The 21,889-nt window shown below is 44.6% G+C and overlaps 1 protein-coding gene across 1 annotated transcript in view; it reads right to left on the minus strand.

Annotated features, from left to right (window-relative positions):
- Positions 1–21,476, minus strand: part of LOC110529295 (synapse differentiation-inducing gene protein 1-like) — a 105,985-nt gene extending 84,509 nt beyond the window's left edge. The window contains exons 1-2 of the mRNA XM_021611414.2: positions 20,465–21,476; positions 3,309–3,909 (exon numbers count right to left, since the gene is read on the minus strand). Of these exons, the coding sequence (XP_021467089.1) occupies positions 3,309–3,821 (513 nt within the window). The 5' untranslated portion in view covers positions 3,822–3,909; positions 20,465–21,476. The remainder of the gene's footprint in view (positions 1–3,308; positions 3,910–20,464) is intronic.
- Between the last annotated feature and the right edge of the window lie 413 nt (positions 21,477–21,889).

Genomic DNA, 21,889 nt, shown 5'->3' on the forward strand with positions numbered 1-21,889 from the left:
AGATTGGATGGGCTATTTACAGATGGGCTGTGTACAGCTGCAGCGGTTGGTAAGCTGCTCAGATAGCTGATGTTTAGTGAGGGAGATATAATTCTTCAGAAATTTTTGCAATTCGTTCCAGTTATTGGCAGCAGAGAACTGGAAGGAAAGGCAGTGTTGGCTTTGGGGATGACCAGTGAGATATACCTGCTGGAGCGCGTGCTACGGGTGGGTGTTGTTATCTTGACCAGTGAGCTGAGATAAGGCAGAGCTTTACCTAGCAAAGACTTATAGATGACCTGGTGGGTCTGGCGACGAATATGTAGCGAGGGTCAGCTGACTAGAGCATACAGGTCGCAGTGGTGGTTGGTATATCGGGCTTCCAGTATAGCATCCAGTATGCTGAGTAGAGTGTTGGAAGCTATTTTGTAGATGACATCGCCGAAGTCGAGGATCGGTAGGATAATCAGTTTTACTAGGGTATGTTTGGCGACGTGAGTGAAGGAGGCTTTGTTGCGAAATAGGAAGCTACTTCTAGATTTAATTTTGGATTGGAGATGTTTTATGTGAGTCTGGAAGGAGAGTTTAGAGTCTAACCAGACACCTAGGTATTTGTAGTTGTTCACATATTCTAAGTCAGAACCGTCCAGAGTAGTGATGCTAGACGGACGATGCGGGTGCGGGCAGCGATCAGTTGAACAGCATGCATTTAGTTTTACTAGCGTTTAAGAGCAGTTGGAGGCCACGGGAGGAGTGTTGTATGGCATTGAAACTCGTTTGGAGGTTTGTTATTACCGTGTCCAAAGAAGGGCCAGAAGTATACAGAATGGTGTCGTCTGCGTAGAGGTGGATCAGGGAATCAACCGTAGCAAGAGCGACATTGTTGATGTATACGGAGAAGAGAGTACAGTGTCCCAAAACCTTTTGGAGTTAGAGCTACAGGAAGCAAATTTCCGTTAGCCTTTACTTTCCTGACTGACTGCGTGTATTGGTTCCTGACTTCCCTTTCTCTGCGGTAGATTGCAACTCCTCCCCCTTTGGCAGTTCTTTCTTGATGGAAAATGTTGTAGTTGGGGATGGAAATCGCAGAATTTTTGGTGGCCTTCCTAAGCCAGGAATCAGAAACGGCAAGGACATCAGGTTTGGCGGAGTGTGCTAAAGCAGTGAATGAAACAAACTTAGGGAGGCTTCTGATAATTATCATGCATGAAACCAAGGCTTTTACAGTTACAGAAGTCAACAAATGAGAGCGCCTGGGGACGCGCAGGGCCTGGGTTTACCTCCACATCACCCAAGGAACAGAGGAGTAGGATGAGGGTACGGCTAAAGGCTATCAAAACTGGTTGTCTCATGGACTGGGGAAAGAGAATGAAAGGAGCAGATTTCTGGGCATGGTAGGATAGATTCAGGGCATAATGTACAGACAGGGGTATGGTAGTGTCATGCCTTTACTATCATTAACTGAAGACTTATAGTTTTTATCAAAGTTTCTCTGTAATTAGCATTTCGTGATTAACTAATCAGGCAAATGTAATTAATAACTAGGATGTCGGGGCACCAAGGAAAATATTCAGGTCACAAAGTTCTAATTTACCTAATATAACTTTTCAGATATTTTAATATCTGATCAATTAGTCTTCTGATTAATGATTTATTCTTTATTTTACCTCACGTTAGTCTCATTCCAGTCTCATTCCAAACGTCGTAAATTGTTGGTTATCTGCACGAATACAGTCTTCACTATGAGTCATCCATTCATCAATTGTCTTAAATCATTTATTTACTTACTAAGTAATTCACAGAAATGCATAAACAAACAGTAGATAGTTACAAGGAAATGATAATGAAGTTTCCCTAGTGGGATAAACCGGCATCGCGGCTTGGTGGACAGAAAGGGGAGTGGGGGTCGACTGAGATGAGACACTACAAAGTTGATAATTGTAACAATTGAAATGCTAATCCTTTGCACATGAACGCTCACTCATTCGGGAATAATTGCAATCAATATATATATATACGTTCAGTGTGTCGTCGGGATCTCTGTTGAAAAGTTTGTTTCTGTTGGAGAGATTGCCCGCCCTCTCTCTGTCGTGGTTAGAATAGATAGTTCAGAGTGACATTCATTCATGTCGTTATAGAATAGATGTTCCGGCGGTTGTCGTTCTTCGCGTTCAATGATACCGAATTCCTAGCTGCAGACTAGTAATTCATATTCTTATTCTGTCAGTATCAATAGTCTAAGCGTTTAACCACATGGTATGGTTAAGAAGGAAAGAAATTCCACAAATTAACTTTTAACAAGGCACACCTGTTAATTGAAATGTATTCCGGGTGACTACCTCATGAAGCTGGTTGAGAGAATGCCAAGAGTGTGAAAAGCTGTCATCAAGGCAAAGGGTGGCCACGTTGAAGAATCTCAAGTATAAATATTTTTTGGTTAGTACATGATGCCAAATGTGAAATTTCATGTTTTTTGATGTCTTATTCTACAATGTAGAAAATAATAAAAAAAAATAAAGAAAACCCCTGGAATGTGTAGGTGTGTCCAAACTTTTGACTGGTACTGTATATATATGTATAAATGTATTGTTTTTCTTTTAGATTTCAGGAAGAATGTCACTGTAAATTTACAGCATTGTCCTGTCACCAGAGTTGCCAGCTTCATACTGTAATGTTGCTTTACAGCAGAGATGCTGTAATATACTTCACTTTACTACTTTTCTTACTGTAAAAAATTACAACATCCCTACTACCTGCTTCTCTGCTCTACTGCCTAACCTGGTACCTGCTTCTCTGCTCTACTGCCTAACCTGGTACCTGCTTCTCTGCTCTACTGCCTAACCTGGTACCTGCTTCTCTGCTCTACTGCCTAATCTGGTACCTGCTTCTCTGCTCTACTTCCTAACCTGGTACCTGCTTCTCTGCTCTACTGCCTAACCTGGTACCTGCTTCTCTGCTCTACTGCCTAACCTGGTACCTGCTTCTCTGCTCTACTGCCTAATCTGGTACCTGCTTCTCTGCTCTACTGCCTAACCTGGTACCTGCTTCTCTGCTCTACTGCCTAACCTGGTAACTGCTTCTCTGCACCACTTTCCAATCCACTACCTTCTTCTCTGGTCTACCCCTCAATCCTAACCAATCCCACTTGCTCCCCCAGCCAGCACACACAGGAGCTAGAGAAGATGGAGGCACAGCGATGTCTACTTTCTACCAAACCACAAATCCGTTATCACACTTCCAGCAATTCCCCAGGTGCATGCTCACGTACCTGCTCATAAATTCTGAATCTACTATGGGGAGGATACATCTGAGTGTATTATTTTCCTTACCTCGTAATCCACATACTCCTCCTCCTCCACCTCGTAGGAGACAGTCTGTATCTTCACGTTGTCTCCTTCTTCCAGCAGCTTGGCCTGAGGGTCCTCTGTGCTTCCGGGGGTCTCCACTGCTACAGACGCCTCCCTCGCCTTCTCTTTCTTCTCTGTGAAGGTAGTCTCGCAACACTCGTTCTTATAATCCTTGGCCTTGACTCCGCCTCCTCCTCCCCCTTCCTCCTTGTACAGGATGAAGTTAGGCCTGTAGAAGGCCTCGACGGCCAGATGGAGTGAGGTGGCGTCCAGGAGTTGTTGAGCTTTCGTCTTGCCGTTGGGGTTGTTGTGTCCCACATGGGCCACCGTACCGTTGTTAGTGTTACCTCCTCCTTCTCCGCTGTCGCCACCGGTTAAGTAGTTGATGATGTTCTCCTGGTACTGGTTGTTAGGGAAGTCGCCGCCGTAACCGTTGACGACGTGCTTGCTGTTCTTGTCCAGGAGCGGGTTCTGGAGCTCACTCATGTTCTCCATGGCAACGAGGGTTCAGGGGTCAGTGGAAGTGGCTTAAGAGGACCGCACTGAAGGTGGCAGCTACTGATGGCGTTCAACAGGATGAGAGCTGCAGAGAGGAGAGGAAATAAGAGAAGTTAGTAAACTCAGGTTTCTGTCTCAGTGAAGCAGTGGTGTGAACACAATACACTGGGCTACTGAGAGACAACACTGCATTTAACACTTCCAGAAGAATGACATCAAGTTGTTAGTCTCCTGGTAGCTGTTAGAAAGATGTCTAAGGTTTAGCTAGGGTAGGGTTGCCAACTGTCCAGTATTAGCCGGGATGTCCCTTATATATTTGGCTAAATATTCTTCCAATCACAGTATAGTGTAAACGCGCCAATTCCTGCAAAGTAATTTCTGTTATTGTTCGGTCGGTTTGGCATATCAAGGAAAAATGGATAAACATGCAGAATAGAAAATAACTGTGCAGCTACAACAAACAACGTGACGCAATGAAGATGTGTGTTAAGGCCGTCAGTGGTGACCCGACGAAAGCTTTCTGTACTTTATATGCCGTCAGGAAATCTCAATTGGCCAATGAGAAGGGAGAATGACCTAACTCAGCATGCATCCACAGAAATGCACAAGGCCACGCTAAGCTAAAGGTGCTAGCAATATCGGTGCATTCTTCGTGACGTCTACTGAGGAAACCGACATAATTGGAAAACACCTCTCCGTTTACCAGTTATTGAGCAGTGCCAACAACAATCGCATTCTGAAAGCTAATTGCCCAGCTCACATAGCTCATAATGCCTGCGATCAGCGGTCAGTGGATATTGAGAGAATTGTTTTACAGATCCACAGACACCTATCAGTATCCGCTTCCCGAAGAGAGGAACTGCGTGCATTTTTTTTTTTTTTGCCTTTGTTGACACTGAGTGGCGTGAAATTCTGCGACATGTTTGCACACAATGGCTCTCCAGCCGTCGATCGTCTCCTGCAAAGCTGGCCAGCTCTTACATCAAACTTCAGGTCCCTTAGGGAGACCTGTCCTGTGGCGCTGAATAGTATTTTTAAGTATGAAGAAAAAAAAGGAAGCTGCTGAGATTTATCTGTGCTTTTTCCACAAAGTGGGGTGTGTTTATGACCAACTCGTAAAAAAGCTGGAGGAAACAACGCTCTGCATCACAGATGTTTACGAGGAAGTCCAAAAGTTCAACATTGAAGATGCTTCAGCTGAAACAGGACAGTTTTTTTGTGAGCGGACCAAGCAGCTGATGTTTTGGGATACCAGACCAAGCAGCTGATGTTTTGGGATACCAGACCAAGCAGCTGATGTTGTGGGATACCAGACCAAGCAGCTGATGTTTTGGGATACCAGACCAAGCAGCTGATGTTTTAGGATACCAGACCAAGCAGCTGATGTTTTGGGATACCAGACCAAGCAGCTGATGGATAAACAATTGTCAAAGGTCCAAGCAGCAACAGGACGTTCTATGACACTGTCATTACATACATTTACAAGTGGTTTGATTTCTCACCGGGTAATGTAATGGTAAAACTGATCGGCCTCCATGAGGAGCTCTCCTCCACTGACCTGGAGCAGGTGGTGGTTGCCCTCCAAATGACAGGGACCAACTCTACGAAGAGTTTTGTGTTAGCCTGGAGGAAATACAGAAAGCCAGACAGGATACCACAAACTCTGCCAGTGAGAAGCAGGTGGCAGTTTTCCAAGACCTAGGGAAAGCCAACTTGATCAACATGTTCGGGATTGTCTCATTTGTCCTCAGTGTGCCAGGCTCAAATGCCTTTGTGGAGAGGACTTTCTCCCCGATGACCAGTAAATGGTCAGACTCTAGAAACAGATGTAGCACAGAGCTGATGAAAAGAATGAACTTCAAATGAACTGTGACTTGTCATGTAATGGCTTTGCAAGAGGAGAAAGGACTGTTTGAATCAGTCAAGAGCAGCAAAACATAAGTAGACCTGGTGAGTGACTCATGACCCTCCTTTCCTCTTTTGCATTTCAATATGTATTTATTTTATTAAAAAAGGTAAAAGGTCCAAATTGTGATTTCTACGATCATTTATTTTGACGTTTATTCACGTAAGTTTACATAATGATACAGTTTTAGTAAAGCTATAGGCTAAATGTAATTTTAAAAAAAAGTTTTTCCAATTGAATAAGAATATGAATATACAGTGTATATTCATTCACACAATACCGTACCCACACCCCGCCCTTTGTCCCTTATTTGGTAGTGAGAAAGTTGGCAACCCTAACCTAGGGTGTTATGGACGGTACACCTGGGTTTAGCTAGGCCATTGTGTACGGTAGGCTAGGGTTTAGCCAGGGCAATGTGGCTGGTCAATTCTTCTTAATTAACCTTATTTATTTTTATTTAACTAGGCAAGTCAGTTAAGAACAAATTATTATTTTCAATGACGGCCTAGGAACAGTGGGTTAACTGCCTGTTCAGGGGCAGAACGACAGATTTGTACCTTGTCAGGGGGTTTCGGTTACTAGTCCAACACTCTAACCACTAGGCTACCCTGCCGCCCCTTATAAACACTCACCCTTTACCCTAGCCCTAATTCTAACCCTGAGTGTGACCTAACTTAACCCCGTAACTTAAAACAGCTTAAAACACCTAATGTGGATGTGGGAAACGTTCCGAGGAGGGATCATTGTCCTTGTTTTACTATCCTTGTGGGGACTTTTGGGGATTTTAGGTCCTCACAAGGAAAGAATAACCAACACACACACACACACACACACACACTCACAAAGCCCATCTCCTGGAACCTGCTTAATCTGCATGATCTGTAGAAAATACAGACATTTTAATTAAACACTAGGGCAAGGTGTGTTTGTGTTCTCTCTTGTGTGTGTGTGTGTGTGTGTGTGTGTGTGTGTGTGTGTGTGTGTGTGTGTGTGTGTGTGTGTGTGTGTGTGTGTGTGTGTGTGTGTGTGTGTGTGTGTGTGTGTGTGTGTGTGTGCGTGTGTGTATGCGTTTGCCTCCCTCCCCACAGATACTGGTGTACTCATTGTTAAGGCTTGTTTAGCCTGCCTACAAAACAGAGAGAACAACACAACACAACGAAGGAGGAGGAGGAGGAGGATGGTTGCTATCACTCACTGAGGCTTTCTGCCTGAAGCCTTCAATAGGATCTGGCAGATACCTTCTGACGCCACAGACACTGTTCTAGAGCAAGTGTTGGTACTAGTGAAGCAAGTGCTATACTAGCTAGTGTGTAATAGCTAGCTAGTCTGTACAAGCTAGGTAGTGTTGGTACTAGTGAAGCAAGTGCTATACTAGCTAGTGTGTAATAGCTAGCTAGTCTGTACAAGCTAGGTAGTGTGTGCTAGCTAGTGTTGTACTAGAGCAAGTGTTGGTACTAGAGCAAGTGTTGGTACTAGTGAAGCTAGTGTTGTACTAGGAAGCTAGTTTTGTACTAGCTAGTTAATGCTAGTTAGTACTAGCTAGTGTGCACTAGCTAGCTTGTAGTGTACTAGCTAGTGTGTACTAGCTCGATAGTGTGTACAAGCTAGTGTGTACTAGCTAGATAGTGTGTACTAGCTAGATAGTGTGTACTAGATAGCTAGTCTGTAGTTGCTAGGTAGTGTGTACTAGCTAGTGTGTAGTAAAATACCATATGAGAAGTAAAATACCATCTGAGAAGCAAGCTCTTTGAGGTTTGCAGACCAGAAACCTCTAGCAACACACACACAGACAATTTGATCATTAGGATAACGATGGTTCACCCAGGAACATATTAAAGTTGTCTAAATGTATTCAGTACCGGTAACTGGCAAAGTAAAGGAAACACTTGAGTAAATGAGGTTTACAAAGTATATCGAAAGCAGGTGCTTCCACACAGGTGTATTAATTAAGCAATTAACTTTCCATCATGCTTAGGGTCATGTATGCTCGGTTGAACATTATTTTGCCTACCATGGCTAGAAAAAGAGATCTCAGTGATCTCAAAGAGATCGCAATTTCGTTCCGTTTGCTTTTGTTCGGTTCTTAAAACAGAAAATGGTTTCAGTAAAGAATTACACCTCAGATCTCAACCCAATTGAACACTCGTGGGAGATTCTGGAGCGTTTTCCACCGACGAAACACCAAATTACGGCATTTCCCGTGGAAGAATGGTGTCGCATCCCTCCTATAGAAGTCCACATCCCTCCTATAGAATTCCACATCCCTCCTATAGAGTTCCACATCCCTCCTATAGAAGTCCACATCCCTCCTGTAGAAGTCCACATCCCTCCTATAGAAGTCCACATCCCTCCTATAGAAGTCCACATCCCTCCTATAGAAGTCCACATCCCTCCTATAGAAGTCCAGACACTAGTAGAATCGATGGCATATTGAAACTGTTCTGGATCGTGGTGGCCTGACGGCCTATTACGACCTTTTCTGTTGGTGTTTCTGTTATTTGGGCAGTTACCCGTATATGATTTACAATTATGTCTGGGTCTCTGTGTAAAGCATTTAAACGTGTGTATATTTTATTTGTATGCGTCTGTACCTCTAACAACATTCATCAGATTAATCAATTGATTATAATTTAGATCGTCAGTATGGTGGGAATTGTTCTTCCTGGCACATACACTGCCGTTCAAAAATGTCGCGGTCACTTAGAAATGTCCTTGTTTTTGAAAGAAAAACACATTTTAGTTGTCCATTAAAATAACATAAAATTGATCAGAAATGAGCTTTTCTTAAGTGACCCCAAACTTCTGAACGGTAGCTTACATTTCTTCCCGCCAGTTCTTCTTCCTTCTTTAACTTCATTTAAGATAGTTGAATGAGTTTCCAGGAAATAATATATATTATATTCCTTCTCTCTTCGTCGGGTAAATACTGATAACCTTTTCTTATTATCTGCTAAACCGATGCAGTTCTTGACACACTCAAACCGGTGCACCTGTCACCTACTACCGTACCCTGTTCAAAGGCACTTCAGTATTTTTGTCTTGTCCATTCACCCTCTGACTGGCACACATACACGGTCCATGTTTCAATTATCTCAAAGCTTAAAAAAATCCTTCTTTAACCTGTCTCCTCCCCTTCATCTACACTGATTGAAGTGGATTTTACAAGTAACATCAATAAGGGATCATAGCTTTCACCTGAATTCACTGGGTCAGTCTAGGTCACGGAAAGAGCAGGTGTTCCTAATGTTTTGTCCACTCTGTGTATGCTCCTGTCTGGGCCTTTTTATTCTTAGAATTATGTTGTTGTCATCAATGGGCTTCGATATCCATACTATGCACAGATAACCTAGGCGATAGCACCACCTGTACTGGAGCTATCCAGGGAGATTGTGTGTTTTGTGTGTGTGTGTTTGAGTGTGTGTGTGTGTGTGTGTGTGTGGTGGCAAATGTGATTTGATTTGTGTATGCTCTATGAGTGTTGCAGTGGGCCTTGCACCTCCTAACCATAATTTGATTAATCTGATTGCATGTAATCTAATAAAGTGCAGATTATTTCCAGTGGTGTTGACTCATTGACCTCCCTGTCTGGTCTGGATCACTAAAATACAGCGTTTTTGCAAATGACAAATATCAAGCTACTGGTCAATGAGAAGCAACACGATCATTAATACTGAGAATGAGGTCTAATGCTGAGAAAACTGGGGGTCAAAAAACCAATACAGAAGTGCTGTGGCGCAAAAACGTGTTCTTCCACAATTGAGCATTTATTGCAATGTATTGATTTACGTGTCAAGGACACTTATCTTTTCACTTTCTGTGAAAGATTTAAAAAATTAAATTATACCATGTTGGCAATGCGTAGCGTGGTATCCATGTAGCTGTCATAGACAGATAGGAGATGGTGAAGTAAGGGAATGTGGGGCAGGTCGGGTCTGGCCTGCTTGGCTTGGCTTGGCTGCAAGGAACAGGAGAAGCCAGTCACTGTAGAATGATCACCTAAGGAGAAGATGGATTATGTTTTCAGTGACCTTCTAAATCCAGGGTTTCCCATTTACTACAGCCTGGGAACACTACCAGCTCACTGTCCCTCCCTTTCTTTCTCTATTGGTTTTCAGTCCCAAGTGGCTCTCCTATTGTCCCTGCCCCCATCTCTCTGTCTCTCTCTCTCTCTCTCTCTCTCTCTCTCTCTCTCTCTCTCTCTCTCTCTCTCTCTCTCTCTCTCTCTCTCGGCTTAGGGACCTAAGTGGCTCCTCTCTCCTGGATGGATGCTGTCTTCAGTAACCTCCAAACCCCAGGCGATACATCATTCTGTGCCATTGGTTTTCCAAGCCAGTGGCTTGCAACTTCTCTCTAACCTCTTCTCCTTTCCTCATCTCCACACCTCCCCCTCTCCCCTCGCTCCTCTCACCCTCCTTCCCTCACTGGGTTCGACATAGTTCACCCCCCATGAATAAACCAGCAGGTCCGTGCTCCCAGGATGCACTGGGGCATGCCTGAACACAACACGCTCCTCAGGGGTCCCTCATGGATTAGGTTTGTCTCGCCTTGCTGGTGTTGTTATGCCTCATTCCTTCCTTTCTGACGCTACCTTCATACCAGTCTCTAGACACACGCATTGTCCCATGCTATTCTTTCTTCGGTCTACTGTCCCATTCTTTCTTCAGTCTACTCTCCCATTCTTTCTTCGGTCTACTGTCCCATTCTTTCTTCTGTCCACTGTCCCATTCTTTCTTCCGTCTACTGTCCCATTCTTTCTTCCGTCTACTGTCCCATTCTTTCTTCGGTCTATTGTCCCATTCTTTCTTCCGTCTACTGTCCCATTCTATCTTCGGTCTACTCTCCCATTCTTTCTTCGGTCTACTGTCCCATTCTTTCTTCGGTCTACTGTCCCATTCTATCTTCGGTATACTCTCCCCTTCTTTCCTCGGTCTACTGACATATTCTTACTTCGGTCTACTGCCCAATTCTTTCCTCGGTCTACTGACCCATTCTTTCTTTGGTCTACTCTCCCATTCTTTCTTCAATCTACTGTTCCATTCTTTCCTGAGTCCACTGTCCCATTCTTTCTTCGGTCTACTGTCCCATTCTTTCTTCCGTCTACTGTCCCATTCTATCTTCGGTCTACTCTCCCATTCTTTCCTCGGTCTACTGACAGATTCTTACTTCGGTCTACTGCCCCATTCTTTCCTCGGTCTACTGACCCATTCTTTCTTTGGTCTACTGTCCCATTCTTTCTTCAATCTACTGTCCCATTCTTTCCTGAGTCCACTGTCCCATTCTTTCTTCGGTCTACTGACCCATTCTTTCTTTGGTCTACTGTCCCATTCTTTCTTCAATCTACTGTCCCATTCTTTCCTGAGACCACTGTCCCATTCTTTCTTTGGTCTGCTGTCCCATTCTTTCTTTGGTCTACTGTCCCATTTTTTCATCGGTCTACTGTCCCATTCTTTCTTCGGTCTAATGTCCCATTCTCTTCCTCCTCATCATCATGTCTCCCTCTTAGTCCTCATCATCTTGGTTCCCTCTTCCTCCTCATCAGCATTTCTCCCTCTTCCTCCTCATCATCTTGGTTCCCTCTTCCTCCTCATCATTATGTCTCCCTCTTCCTCCTCATCATCTTGGTTCCCTCTTCCTCCACATCATCATGGTTCCCTCATCCTCCTCATCATCATGGTTCCCTCTTCCTCCTCATCATCATGGTTCCCTCTTCCTCCTCATCATCTTGGTTCCCTCTTCCTCCTCATCATCATGGTTCCCTCTTCCTCATCATCTTGGTTCCCTCTTCCTCCTCATCATCTTGGTTCCCTCTTCCTCCTCATCATCATGGTTCCCTCTTCCTCCTCATCATCATGGTTCCCTCTTCCTCCTCATCATGCCTCCCTCTTCGTCCTCACCATCATGGTTTCCTTTCAGTAGGGAATAGGGCTCTGGTCTAAAGCAGTGCACTCTGTATGGAATAGGGCTCTGGTCTAAAGCAGTGCACTCTGTAGGGAATAGGGCTCTGGTCTAAAGCAGTGCACTCTGTAGGGAATAGGGCTCTGGTCTAAAGAAGAGAGGAAGACATTTTGGAGACGGATTGGTCTACTGGCAGGATCCAGGCATCCCAAACCACCCTTTTTACACGTCTAAAAACCCATTCATACTCAGTGTTAGCTATACTTCTGTCATTGTAACTCGGATCAACTGCTACAGAAGTGTTACAGAGTTAACCATCGACATCAGCTGTGTGTGTGTTTGTGTGTGTGTGTGTGTGTGTGCGTGTCTTACAGAACTGTCCTTTGACATCAACTTTATCTCCATTCTACTACCTCCCAGGACAGAGAGAATGATAGATGAAGAGAGACAGAGCGGGAGGCAGAGCGGGAGGCAGAGAGAGAGACAGAGAGAGATACAGAGCGGGAGGCAGAGCGGGAGACAGAGAGAGAGACAGAGCGGGAGACAGAGAGAGAGACAGAGCGGGAGGCAGAGAGAGAGACAGAGCGGGAGGCAGAGAGAGAGACAGAGAGAGAGGCAGAGAGAGAGACAGAGAGAGAGGCAGAGCAGGAGGCAGAGAGAGAGACAGAGAGAGATACAGAGCGGGAGGCAGAGCGGGAGGCAGAGAAAGATACAGAGCGGGAGGCAGAGCGGGAGACAGAGAGAGAGACAGAGCGGGAGACAGAGAGAGAGACAGAGCGGGAGGCAGAGAGAGAGACAGAGCGGGAGGCAGAGAGAGAGACAGAGCGGGAGACAGAGAGAGAGACAGAGCGGGAGGCAGAGCGGGAGACAGAGAGAGAGGCAGAGAGAGAGACAGAGAGAGAGGCAGAGCGGGAGGCAGAGAGAGAGACAGAGAGAGATACAGAGCGGGAGGCAGAGCGGGAGACAGAGAGAGAGAGACAGAGCGGGAGGCAGAGCGGGAGGCAGAGTGGGAGGCAGAGAGAGAGACAGAGCGGGAGGCAGAGAGAGAGACAGAGCGGGAGACAGAGAGAGAGACAGAGAGAGAGGCAGAGAGAGACAGAGAGAGAGAGACAGAGAGAGAGACAGAGCGGGAGGCAGAGCGGGAGGCAGAGTGGGAGGCAGAGAGAGAGACAGAGAGAGAGAGAGCGGGAGGCAGAGAGAGAGACAGAGAGAGACAGAGTGGGAGGCAGAGAGAGAGACAGAGAGAGAGAGACAGAGCGGGAGGCAGAGAGAGAGACAGAGCGGGAGACAGAGCGGGAGGCAGAGCGGGAGGCAGAGCGGGAGGCAGAGGGGGAGGCAGAGAGAGAGACAGAGCGGGAGACAGAGCGGGAGGCAGAGAGAGAGACAGAGCGGGAGGCAGAGCGGGAGGCAGAGCGGGAGGCAGAGAGAGAGACAGAGAGAGAGACAGAGCGGAGGCAGAGCGGGAGGCAGAGCGGGAGGCAGAGGGGGAGACAGAGGGGGAGGCAGAGGGGGAGGCAGAGGGGGAGGCAGAGGGGGAGGCAGAGGGGGAGACAGAGGGTGAGGCAGAGGGGGAGGCAGAGGGGGAGGCAGAGCGGGAGGCAGAGCGGGAGGCAGAGCGGGAGACAGAGGGGGAGGCAGAGGGGGAGGCAGAGGGGGAGGCAGAGTGGGAGGCAGAGCGGGAGACAGAGCGGGAGACAGAGGTTGAGGCAGAGGGGGAGGCAGAGGGGGAGGTAGAGCGGGAGGCAGAGCGGGAGGCAGAGCGGGAGGCAGAGGGGGAGACAGAGCGGGAGACAGAGCGGGAGGCAGAGCGGGAGACAGAGGGGGAGGCAGAGCGGGAGACAGAGCGGGAGGCAGAGGGGGAGGCAGAGGGGGAGGCAGAGCGGGAGACAGAGCGGGAGGCAGAGGGGGAGGCAGAGGGGGAGGCAGAGCGGGAGGCAGAGCGGGAGACAGAGCGGGAGACAGAGCAAAAAGCACAGCAATCTACACACAATACCTGATAATGACAAAGCCCAGAAATACCTTATTTACACAAGTGTTCAGACCCTTTGCTATGAGACTCTAAATTGAGCTCAGGTGCATCCTGTTTTCATTGATCATCCTTGAGATGTTTCTACAGCTTGATTAGAGTCCACCTGTGGTAAATTCAATTGATTGGACATGATTTGGAAAGGCACACAGCTGTCTATATAAGGTCCCACAGTTGTCAGTGCATGTCAGAGCAAAAGAGATAGGTTTGTGTCGAGGCACAGATCTGGGGAAGGGCACCAAAACATTTCTACAGCTTTGAAGGTCGCCGAGAACACAGTGGCCTCCATCATTCTTAAATAGAATAAGTTTGGAACCACCAATACTCTTCCTAGATCTGGCCGCCCAGCCAAACTGAGCAATCTGAGGAGAAGGGCCTTGGTCAGGGAGGTGACTAAGAACCCAATTGTCCCTCTGAGAGATCTCCAGAGTTCCCCTGTGGCGATGGGAGAACCTTCCAGAAGCAACCATCTCTGCAGCTCTCCGCCAATCAGGCCTTTATGGTAGAGTGGTCAGGCAGAAGCCACTATTCAGTATTATGCTGTGGGGATTTTTTCAGCTGCAGGGACTGGGCGACTAGTCAGGATCGAGGCAAAGATGAACAGAGCAAAGTACAGCGAGATCCTTGATGAAAACCTTCTCCAGAGTGCTCAGGACCTCAGACTGGGGCAAAGCTTCACCTTCCAACAGGACAATGACCCTAAGCACACAGCCAAGACAACGCAGGAGTGGCTTTGGGACAAGTCTCTGAATGTCCTTGAGTGGCCCAGCCAAAGCCCGGCCTTGAACCCAATCGAACATCTCTGGAGAGACCTGAAAAATAGCTGTGCAGCAACACTCCCCATCCAACCTGACAGAGCTTGAGAGCATCTGTAGAGAAGAATGGGAGAAACTCCCCAAATACAGGTGTGCCAAGCTTGTAGCATCATACCCAAGAAGACTCTAGGCTGTAACAACTACCAAAGGTGCTTCAAAAAAAGTACAGAGTAAAGGTGCTGAATATTTAATTAAATGTGATATTTCAGTTTTTTTATTTTGAAAAAATAAGCCAAAATGTAAAATAACCTGTTTTTGCTTTGTCATTATGGAGTATATTGTGTAGATACATTTTTGTTTTTGTTGAATAAGGCTGTAACGCAACAAAATGTGGAAAAAGTCTAGGGGTTTGAAAACTTTCCGAATGCACTGTTTGTGTAGCCTGGATGCTGTTGTGTTTTCTGACATGGCCCTGGGGGTAGATGGTGGCTGATGAGAACACAGCAGCTTCCACCTCCACCTGTAAGCAGCATGTCGCCTGTACAAGTGGGGGCTATGGCCACTCACCCTCTACACTCCACTAGCAGGGCTGATGCATATTGATACAGGGCTGCCGTGTGCTTCGGGATACAACCCTATTAGACAGCAGGCAGCAGCCAGCCAGGAAACATTTCCTTGTGTCAGCCTGCTGCCAATCAAGCAACTGACCTCAGCAAGCGAGGGCAGGCATTATCATCCCAGCCCCAAGGCCAGCCGTTGAAGATGCATTGGAATAGCGACGTGTCTTATCGGTCAGGGCTGTTTTTCCAGGCCTGCTTTATCCTGCTGCCACGACTATGAAAACAGACAGCTAAATTCTTTCTCTCTCTAGCTATGACTGAGCAATCAGTAGTCTACCATGAAGCTGTGACGCAATGGTAAGATATAATACATGCGCTAGACAGGTGAAGAAGAAGAGCTAGACTAGTGAAGAAGAAGAAGTGCTCGACTAGTGAAGAAGAAGAAGAAGAGACTAGTGAAGAAGAAGAGGATGATGATCTAGACTAGAGAAGAAGAAGAAGAAGAAGAAAAGCTAGACTCGATAAGAAGAAGATCTAGACTAGTGAAGAAGAAGAAGAGCTAGACTAGAGAAGAAGAAGAAGAAGAAGATCTAGACTAGAGAAGAAGATCTAGACTAGAGAAGAAGAAGAAGATGATGATCTAGACTGGAGAAGAAGAAGAAGAAGAGCTAGACTAGAGAAGAAGAAGAAGAAGAGCTAGACTAGAGAAGAAGAAGAAGAGCTAGACTAGAGAAGAAGAAGAAGAAGAGCTAGACTAGAGAAGAAGAAGAAGAAGAAGAAGAAGAGCTAGACTAGAGAAGAAGAAGAAGAAGAGCTAGACTCGATAAGAAGAAGATCTAGACTAGTGAAGAAGAAGAAGATCTAGACTAGAGAAGAAGAAGAAGAAGATCTAGACTAGAGAAGAATAAGAATAAGAAGAGCTAGACTAGAGAAGAAGAAGAAGAAGAAGAGGTGCTAGACTAGAGAAGAAGAAGAAGAGCTAGACTAGAGAAGAAGAACAATAAGAAGAGGAGCTAGACTAGAGAAGAAGAAGAAGAAGAGCTAGACTAGAGAAGAAGAAGAAGAAGAAGAGCTAGACTAGAGAAGAAGAAGAAGAAGAGCTAGACTAGAGAGAAGAAGAAGAAGAAGAGCTAGACTAGAGAAGAAGAAGATCTAGACTAGAGAAGAAGAAGAAGTGCTAGACTAGTGAAGAAGACACACTAGACTAGAGAAGAAGAAGCGCTAGACTGGTGAAGAAGAAGAGCTAGACTGGTGAAGAAGAAGAAGAGCTAGACTGGTGAAGAAGCGCTAAACTAGTGAAGAATTAGAGCTAGACTAGTGAAGAAGAGGAGCTAGACTAGTGAAGAAGAAGAAGAAGAAGTAGTGCTAGACTAGTGAAGAAGAGATAGACTAGTGAAGAAGAAGAACAAGACTAGTGAAGAAGAAGAGCTAGACTAGTGAATAAGAAGAGCTAGACTAGTGAAGAAGAAGAGGATGATGATCTAGACTAGAGAAGAAGAAGAAGAAGAAGAAAAGCTAGACTCGATAAGAAGAAGATCTAGACTAGTGAAGAAGAAGAAGAGCTAGACTAGAGAAGAAGAAGAAGAAGAAGATCTAGACTAGAGAAGAAGATCTAGACTAGAGAAGAAGAAGAAGATGATGATCTAGACTGGAGAAGAAGAAGAAGAAGAGCTAGACTAGAGAAGAAGAAGAAGAAGAGCTAGACTAGAGAAGAAGAAGAAGAAGAAGAGCTAGACTAGAGAAGAAGAAGAAGAAGAGCTAGACTAGAGAGAAGAAGAAGAAGATGAAGAGCTAGACTAGAGAAGAAGAAGAAGAAGAAGAAGAAGAGCTAGACTAGAGAAGAAGAAGAAGAAGAAGAAGAACTAGACTCGATAAGAAGAAGATCTAGACTAGTGAAGAAGAAGAAGAGCTAGACTAGAGAAGAAGAAGAAGAAGATCTAGACTAGAGAAGAAGAAGAATAAGAAGAGCTAGACTAGAGAAGAAGAAGAAGAAGAGGTGCTAGACTAGAGAAGAAGAAGAAGAGCTAGACTAGAGAAGAAGAAGAAGAAGAAGAGGAGCTAGACTAGAGAAGAAGAAGAAGAAGAGCTAGACTAGAGAAGAAGAAGAAGAAAAAGAAGAGCTAGACTAGAGAAGAAGAAGAAGAAGAGCTAGACTAGAGATAAGAAGAAGAAGAAGAAGAAGAAGAGCTAGACTAGAGAGAAGAAGAAGAAGAAGAAGAGCTAGACTAGAGAAGAAGAAGAAGAAGAAGAAGAAGAAGAGCTAGAGAGAAGAAGAAGAAGAGCTAGACTAGAGAAGAAGAAGAAGAACATGAAGAAAAAGAAGAAGAGCTCGACTAGTGTTGCGTGTTCGGTTTATTCTAAACACAATTCTTCATGAATCATCTTCATCTTAAACGGTTATATGTACTGCTCCTACCTCCTACCTGAATCAAGCAAATGAATCGTCTTCCTAAATGGTTCTTTTACTGCTCTCCTATCCCCTTATTAAAATACTACTGTAGTCCTACAGTATGATTTTACCTGTTAACCAACACAGATGTGTGTAATGGAATGGGGGCTGTACTGTAGATTGATCCTATTGATAACTACTACCGTCATCAACACTATGTCATCAACACAATGTCATCAACACAATGTCATCAACACTATGTCATCAACACAATGTCATCAACACAATGTCATCAACACTATGTCAGCAACACTATGTCATCAACACAATATCATCAACACTATGTCATCAACACTATGTCATCAACACAATGTCATCAACACTATGTCATCAACACAATGTCATCAACACTATGTCATCAACACAATGTCATCAACACTATGTCATCAACACAATGTCATCAACACTATGTCATCAACACAATGTCATCAACACTATGTCATCAACACTATGTCATCAACACAATGTCATCAACACTATGTCATCAACACTATGTCATCAACACTATGTTATCAACACTATGTTATCAACACTATGTCATCAACACAATGTCATCAACACTATGTCATTAACACTATGTCATCAACACAATGTCATCAACACTATGTCATCAACACTATGTCATCAACACAATGTCATCAACACTATGTCATCAACACTATGTCATCAACACTATGTCATCAACACTATGTTATCAACACTATGTCATCAACACAATGTCATCAACACTATGTCATCAACACTATGTCATCAACACAATGTCATCAACACTATGTCATCAACACTGTCATCAACACTATGTCATCAACACAATGTCATCAACACAATGTCATCAACACTATGTCATCAACACTATGTCATCAACACTATGTCCACTAGGCCCTAATCATTTCTAATTGTATTATCAGGAGCCATCATCACTGTCTCAGATTACTGTACAACGCAGACTAGCATGAAACACACACACACACACACAATACACAGAGACAGAGACACAGAGAGAGACACACAGAGAGACACAGAGAAAGACACACAGAGACACAGAGAAACACACACAGAGAGACACAGAGAGACACAGAGAGACACATAGAGACACAGACAGATATACACACAGAGAGACACACAGAGAGACACAGAGAGAGACACACAGAGAGACACAGAGAAACACACACAGAGAGACACAGAGAAACACACACAGAGAGACACAGAGAGACACACAGAGAGACACAGAGAGATACACATAGAGAGACACACAGAGAGACACAGAGAGAGACACACAGAGAGACACAGAGAAACACACACAGAGAGACATGCAGAGAGACACAGAGAGACACAGACAGAGAGATAGACAGAGAGAGACAGAGAGACACAGAGACACAGAGACATAGACCGAGACACAGAGACAGAGACACAGACACAGACAGACAGAGAGATAGACCGAGAGAGACAGAGAGACACAGAGACACAGAGGGATAGACTGAGACACAGAGACAGAGACACAGAGAGAGACACAGAGAAACACACACAGAAAGACATGCAGAGAGACACACAGAGAGACACAGAGAGAGACACACAGAGAGACACAGAGAAACACACACAGAGAGACATGCAGAGAGACGCAGAGAGACACAGACAGAGAGATAGACCGAGAGAGACAGAGAGACACAGGGACACAGAGACACAGAGACCGAGACACAGAGACAGAGACACAGACAGACAGAGAGATAGACCGAGAGAGACAGAGAGACACAGAGACACAGAGAGATAGACCGAGACACAGAGACAGAGACACAGAGACATAGAGAGAAGACGGTTATTTCTGTATAGTGCTGCTTTTCATTTTGAGTGAGAAGCATCCTTCCATTCACTGGGAGTATATTGTGTGTGTGTGTGTGTGTGTGTGTGTGTTGCTGCAGCAGCTGTACACTGTAGTCCCAGCCATTAGAGCGCCTGACTCCTGCTGATACAACCTGACTATAGCTCTCCTCTGACTTCCTCTTGGCGACACACGAGAGAGAGAGAGAGAGAGAGAGAGAGAGAGAGAGAGAGAGAGAGAGAGAGAGAGAGAGAGAGAGAGAGAGAGAGAGAGAGAGAGAGAGACAGAGACAGAGACAGAGACAGAGAGAGAGAGAGAGAGAGAGATATGGAACTGAACAAAACTGTACTCCTTTGATTCTGTCTCCGCCACTTCTCTGATAAGAATTAATTAATCATCTTGTGAGTAGTTCACTTAAGAGAGAAAAAGGGAGTTGACAAAAAAGACTGTCTGTTTCATCTTCCCAACACAGAGAATTTAAGATCCACGGAAAACCATTGCAAAGATGTTTGAATATTCAGATGTGCCACTGTCTCCCTCTAATTTGTTGGGCAGTTTACAATAGTCCACACTTTTCTATTTGGAATCAGTATGCTCTTGTCATTAAAAATTCTGTGCAATTATTGTCAGGATGTACAGTATACACAGTACGTTGAAAGCTACAGGGATAATGGATCTAGTATTTACAACAAAGGTGCCATATATGTAGATATGTACACTTCAGGTATTTGAGGCTATATGCTCATGCCTCCAAACCCACTGCAACGAAAAAAACAATTTAAAAAAAAGTAACTCTCAGTGTTTCACACGCCTATAAACTAAGTCCTCATCTAATCCAGTAACAAAAATACACTGACTTTAACGACCAATGATGGGGTAGACCAATTGCACAACACGTAGCATCCTATGTGCCAATATCCGCACCGTTCCAACACACAGGCACAACACAGCCTATGCGCAAAGTGCGCGCTTTCAATTTGGTTACCCTAAAAGCCACAGTCCAACACTATATGTTTTGACCGTTTTAACATACATGTCAATTTGCGTTGACAATGTGCATTTAGGCAGTTGATACATTTTCTCATAAATCAACAAGCCCTCCTTTCACTCCGCGCTGAGATATGATCGTATGGGAAGAACACGAAATACCAGAGCTACATGGTTGGATGCGGAAAGAAAAGGACAGTTGGTTACTTTTGTAAAATAATATCTAAAATACAAAACATGTCTTACCTGCGAATTCCTGACAATCCAAACGTTGTTTGACATGTACGGCCACTTGCTTGTATTTCTGTTGACATTATTGTCGGTTGGTGTGAGACCAATGATAGTCCTTGTCTTTGAAAATGATTCACCTGATCTGACCGAGTCGGTTAGAGTCGTTATTTCACTGCGTTCATTTCAATGAGGGAATAGGTCTCGGCGTGGCGGTTGATATGTCGCCTATTGATTTCTCTCAACTCTCAAAAAAATTGATCTTGTTTATCGATCCTCTGGCTTCGAAATTAATGAAACGAAATAATACGATACAGGAGTAAGCGGCTGTCGCCGCTTTCTTATGTTCAGGAATGACATTTATGACGGATCAATTAGAAAACGGTGTAGCTCGCAGACCGATCGCACCGGAGGAAAAGAGAAGAAACGTCACTCAAAACCAACTCGGTGTTCTCAGAGCTAAATGGCAATGCGTCGCCAAGTCCGCTTTCCTTGTGCAGGTCAACATTTAATAGGGTTCGTGACAATACACGTCAACGTGCCCTTGGCATGTATCTAGAGAGACTTTTAGACTATAACTAGTTTTGTATGTGTTTATAAAGACAAACTTTGAAGATGCTCTTTAAAAAAAAAAAAATAATACAGCCAAGTAGTATCGTCTTCCATCCTTATACAATTTGTCTTCTTATATATATATATATATATATATATAAAACAAATGGTGTAGTTTGCGAGCTCCGTTCAGTATCCCACCAGACGTGTATCCGTCCTCATCGAGATAATTGTGTAATTTGATCGTGAAGTGTGCTGCTAGTTCATCCAACTCTCATGCCTAATGTTAACAGCATCCTGACACTGTTTGCATAATATGTTTATGTTCGCGAGTCTGGCAGTGGTAAGCCTATAGGTTATATCACTGGCGTACTGGACACCCCCGCTATACAGTGAGAACTGTATAGGAAGCTCTGGGACAGGTCATCGGGATACTGTGACAGACAATACATTGGTAGATGCAAACAGATCAATAGTTCTTGAGGGCTCAAAAAAAAAAAAAAAAAAAAGCTGTTTTCTTCATAGTGGTGAACCGGTGTTTGAGTCGTGTGGTTGCAATATCAACAACAGTCCCTTATATCTGGTATGTCTTGGTTTAAATTGACTGTGTTTAAATTTTGTGCAGCACAATGGACATCTAATGCACAGTGTGTCAGGAGGACTTCAGAAGACCAGGGGAGTCTCTCAAGTGTTTTTGAGGGTGGACCGACTGTGTTATTTGTTATTAATAGACTGGTTTTACACACAACAACTCTCTGTCCCAGCTAGGAGAGAGGATGGCTCATGTCATGCAGGTTCAGGTAGGCTATACAGGTCAGTTGTCTATTTAAAAAAACATATATATTTGTTGCTGATTAGTATGATGTCGTATAAAAACATTTATTTTACAAT

Source organism: Oncorhynchus mykiss, chromosome 8 (genome assembly GCF_013265735.2).
Source record: "Oncorhynchus mykiss isolate Arlee chromosome 8, USDA_OmykA_1.1, whole genome shotgun sequence".
NCBI lineage: Eukaryota > Metazoa > Chordata > Actinopteri > Salmoniformes > Salmonidae > Oncorhynchus > Oncorhynchus mykiss.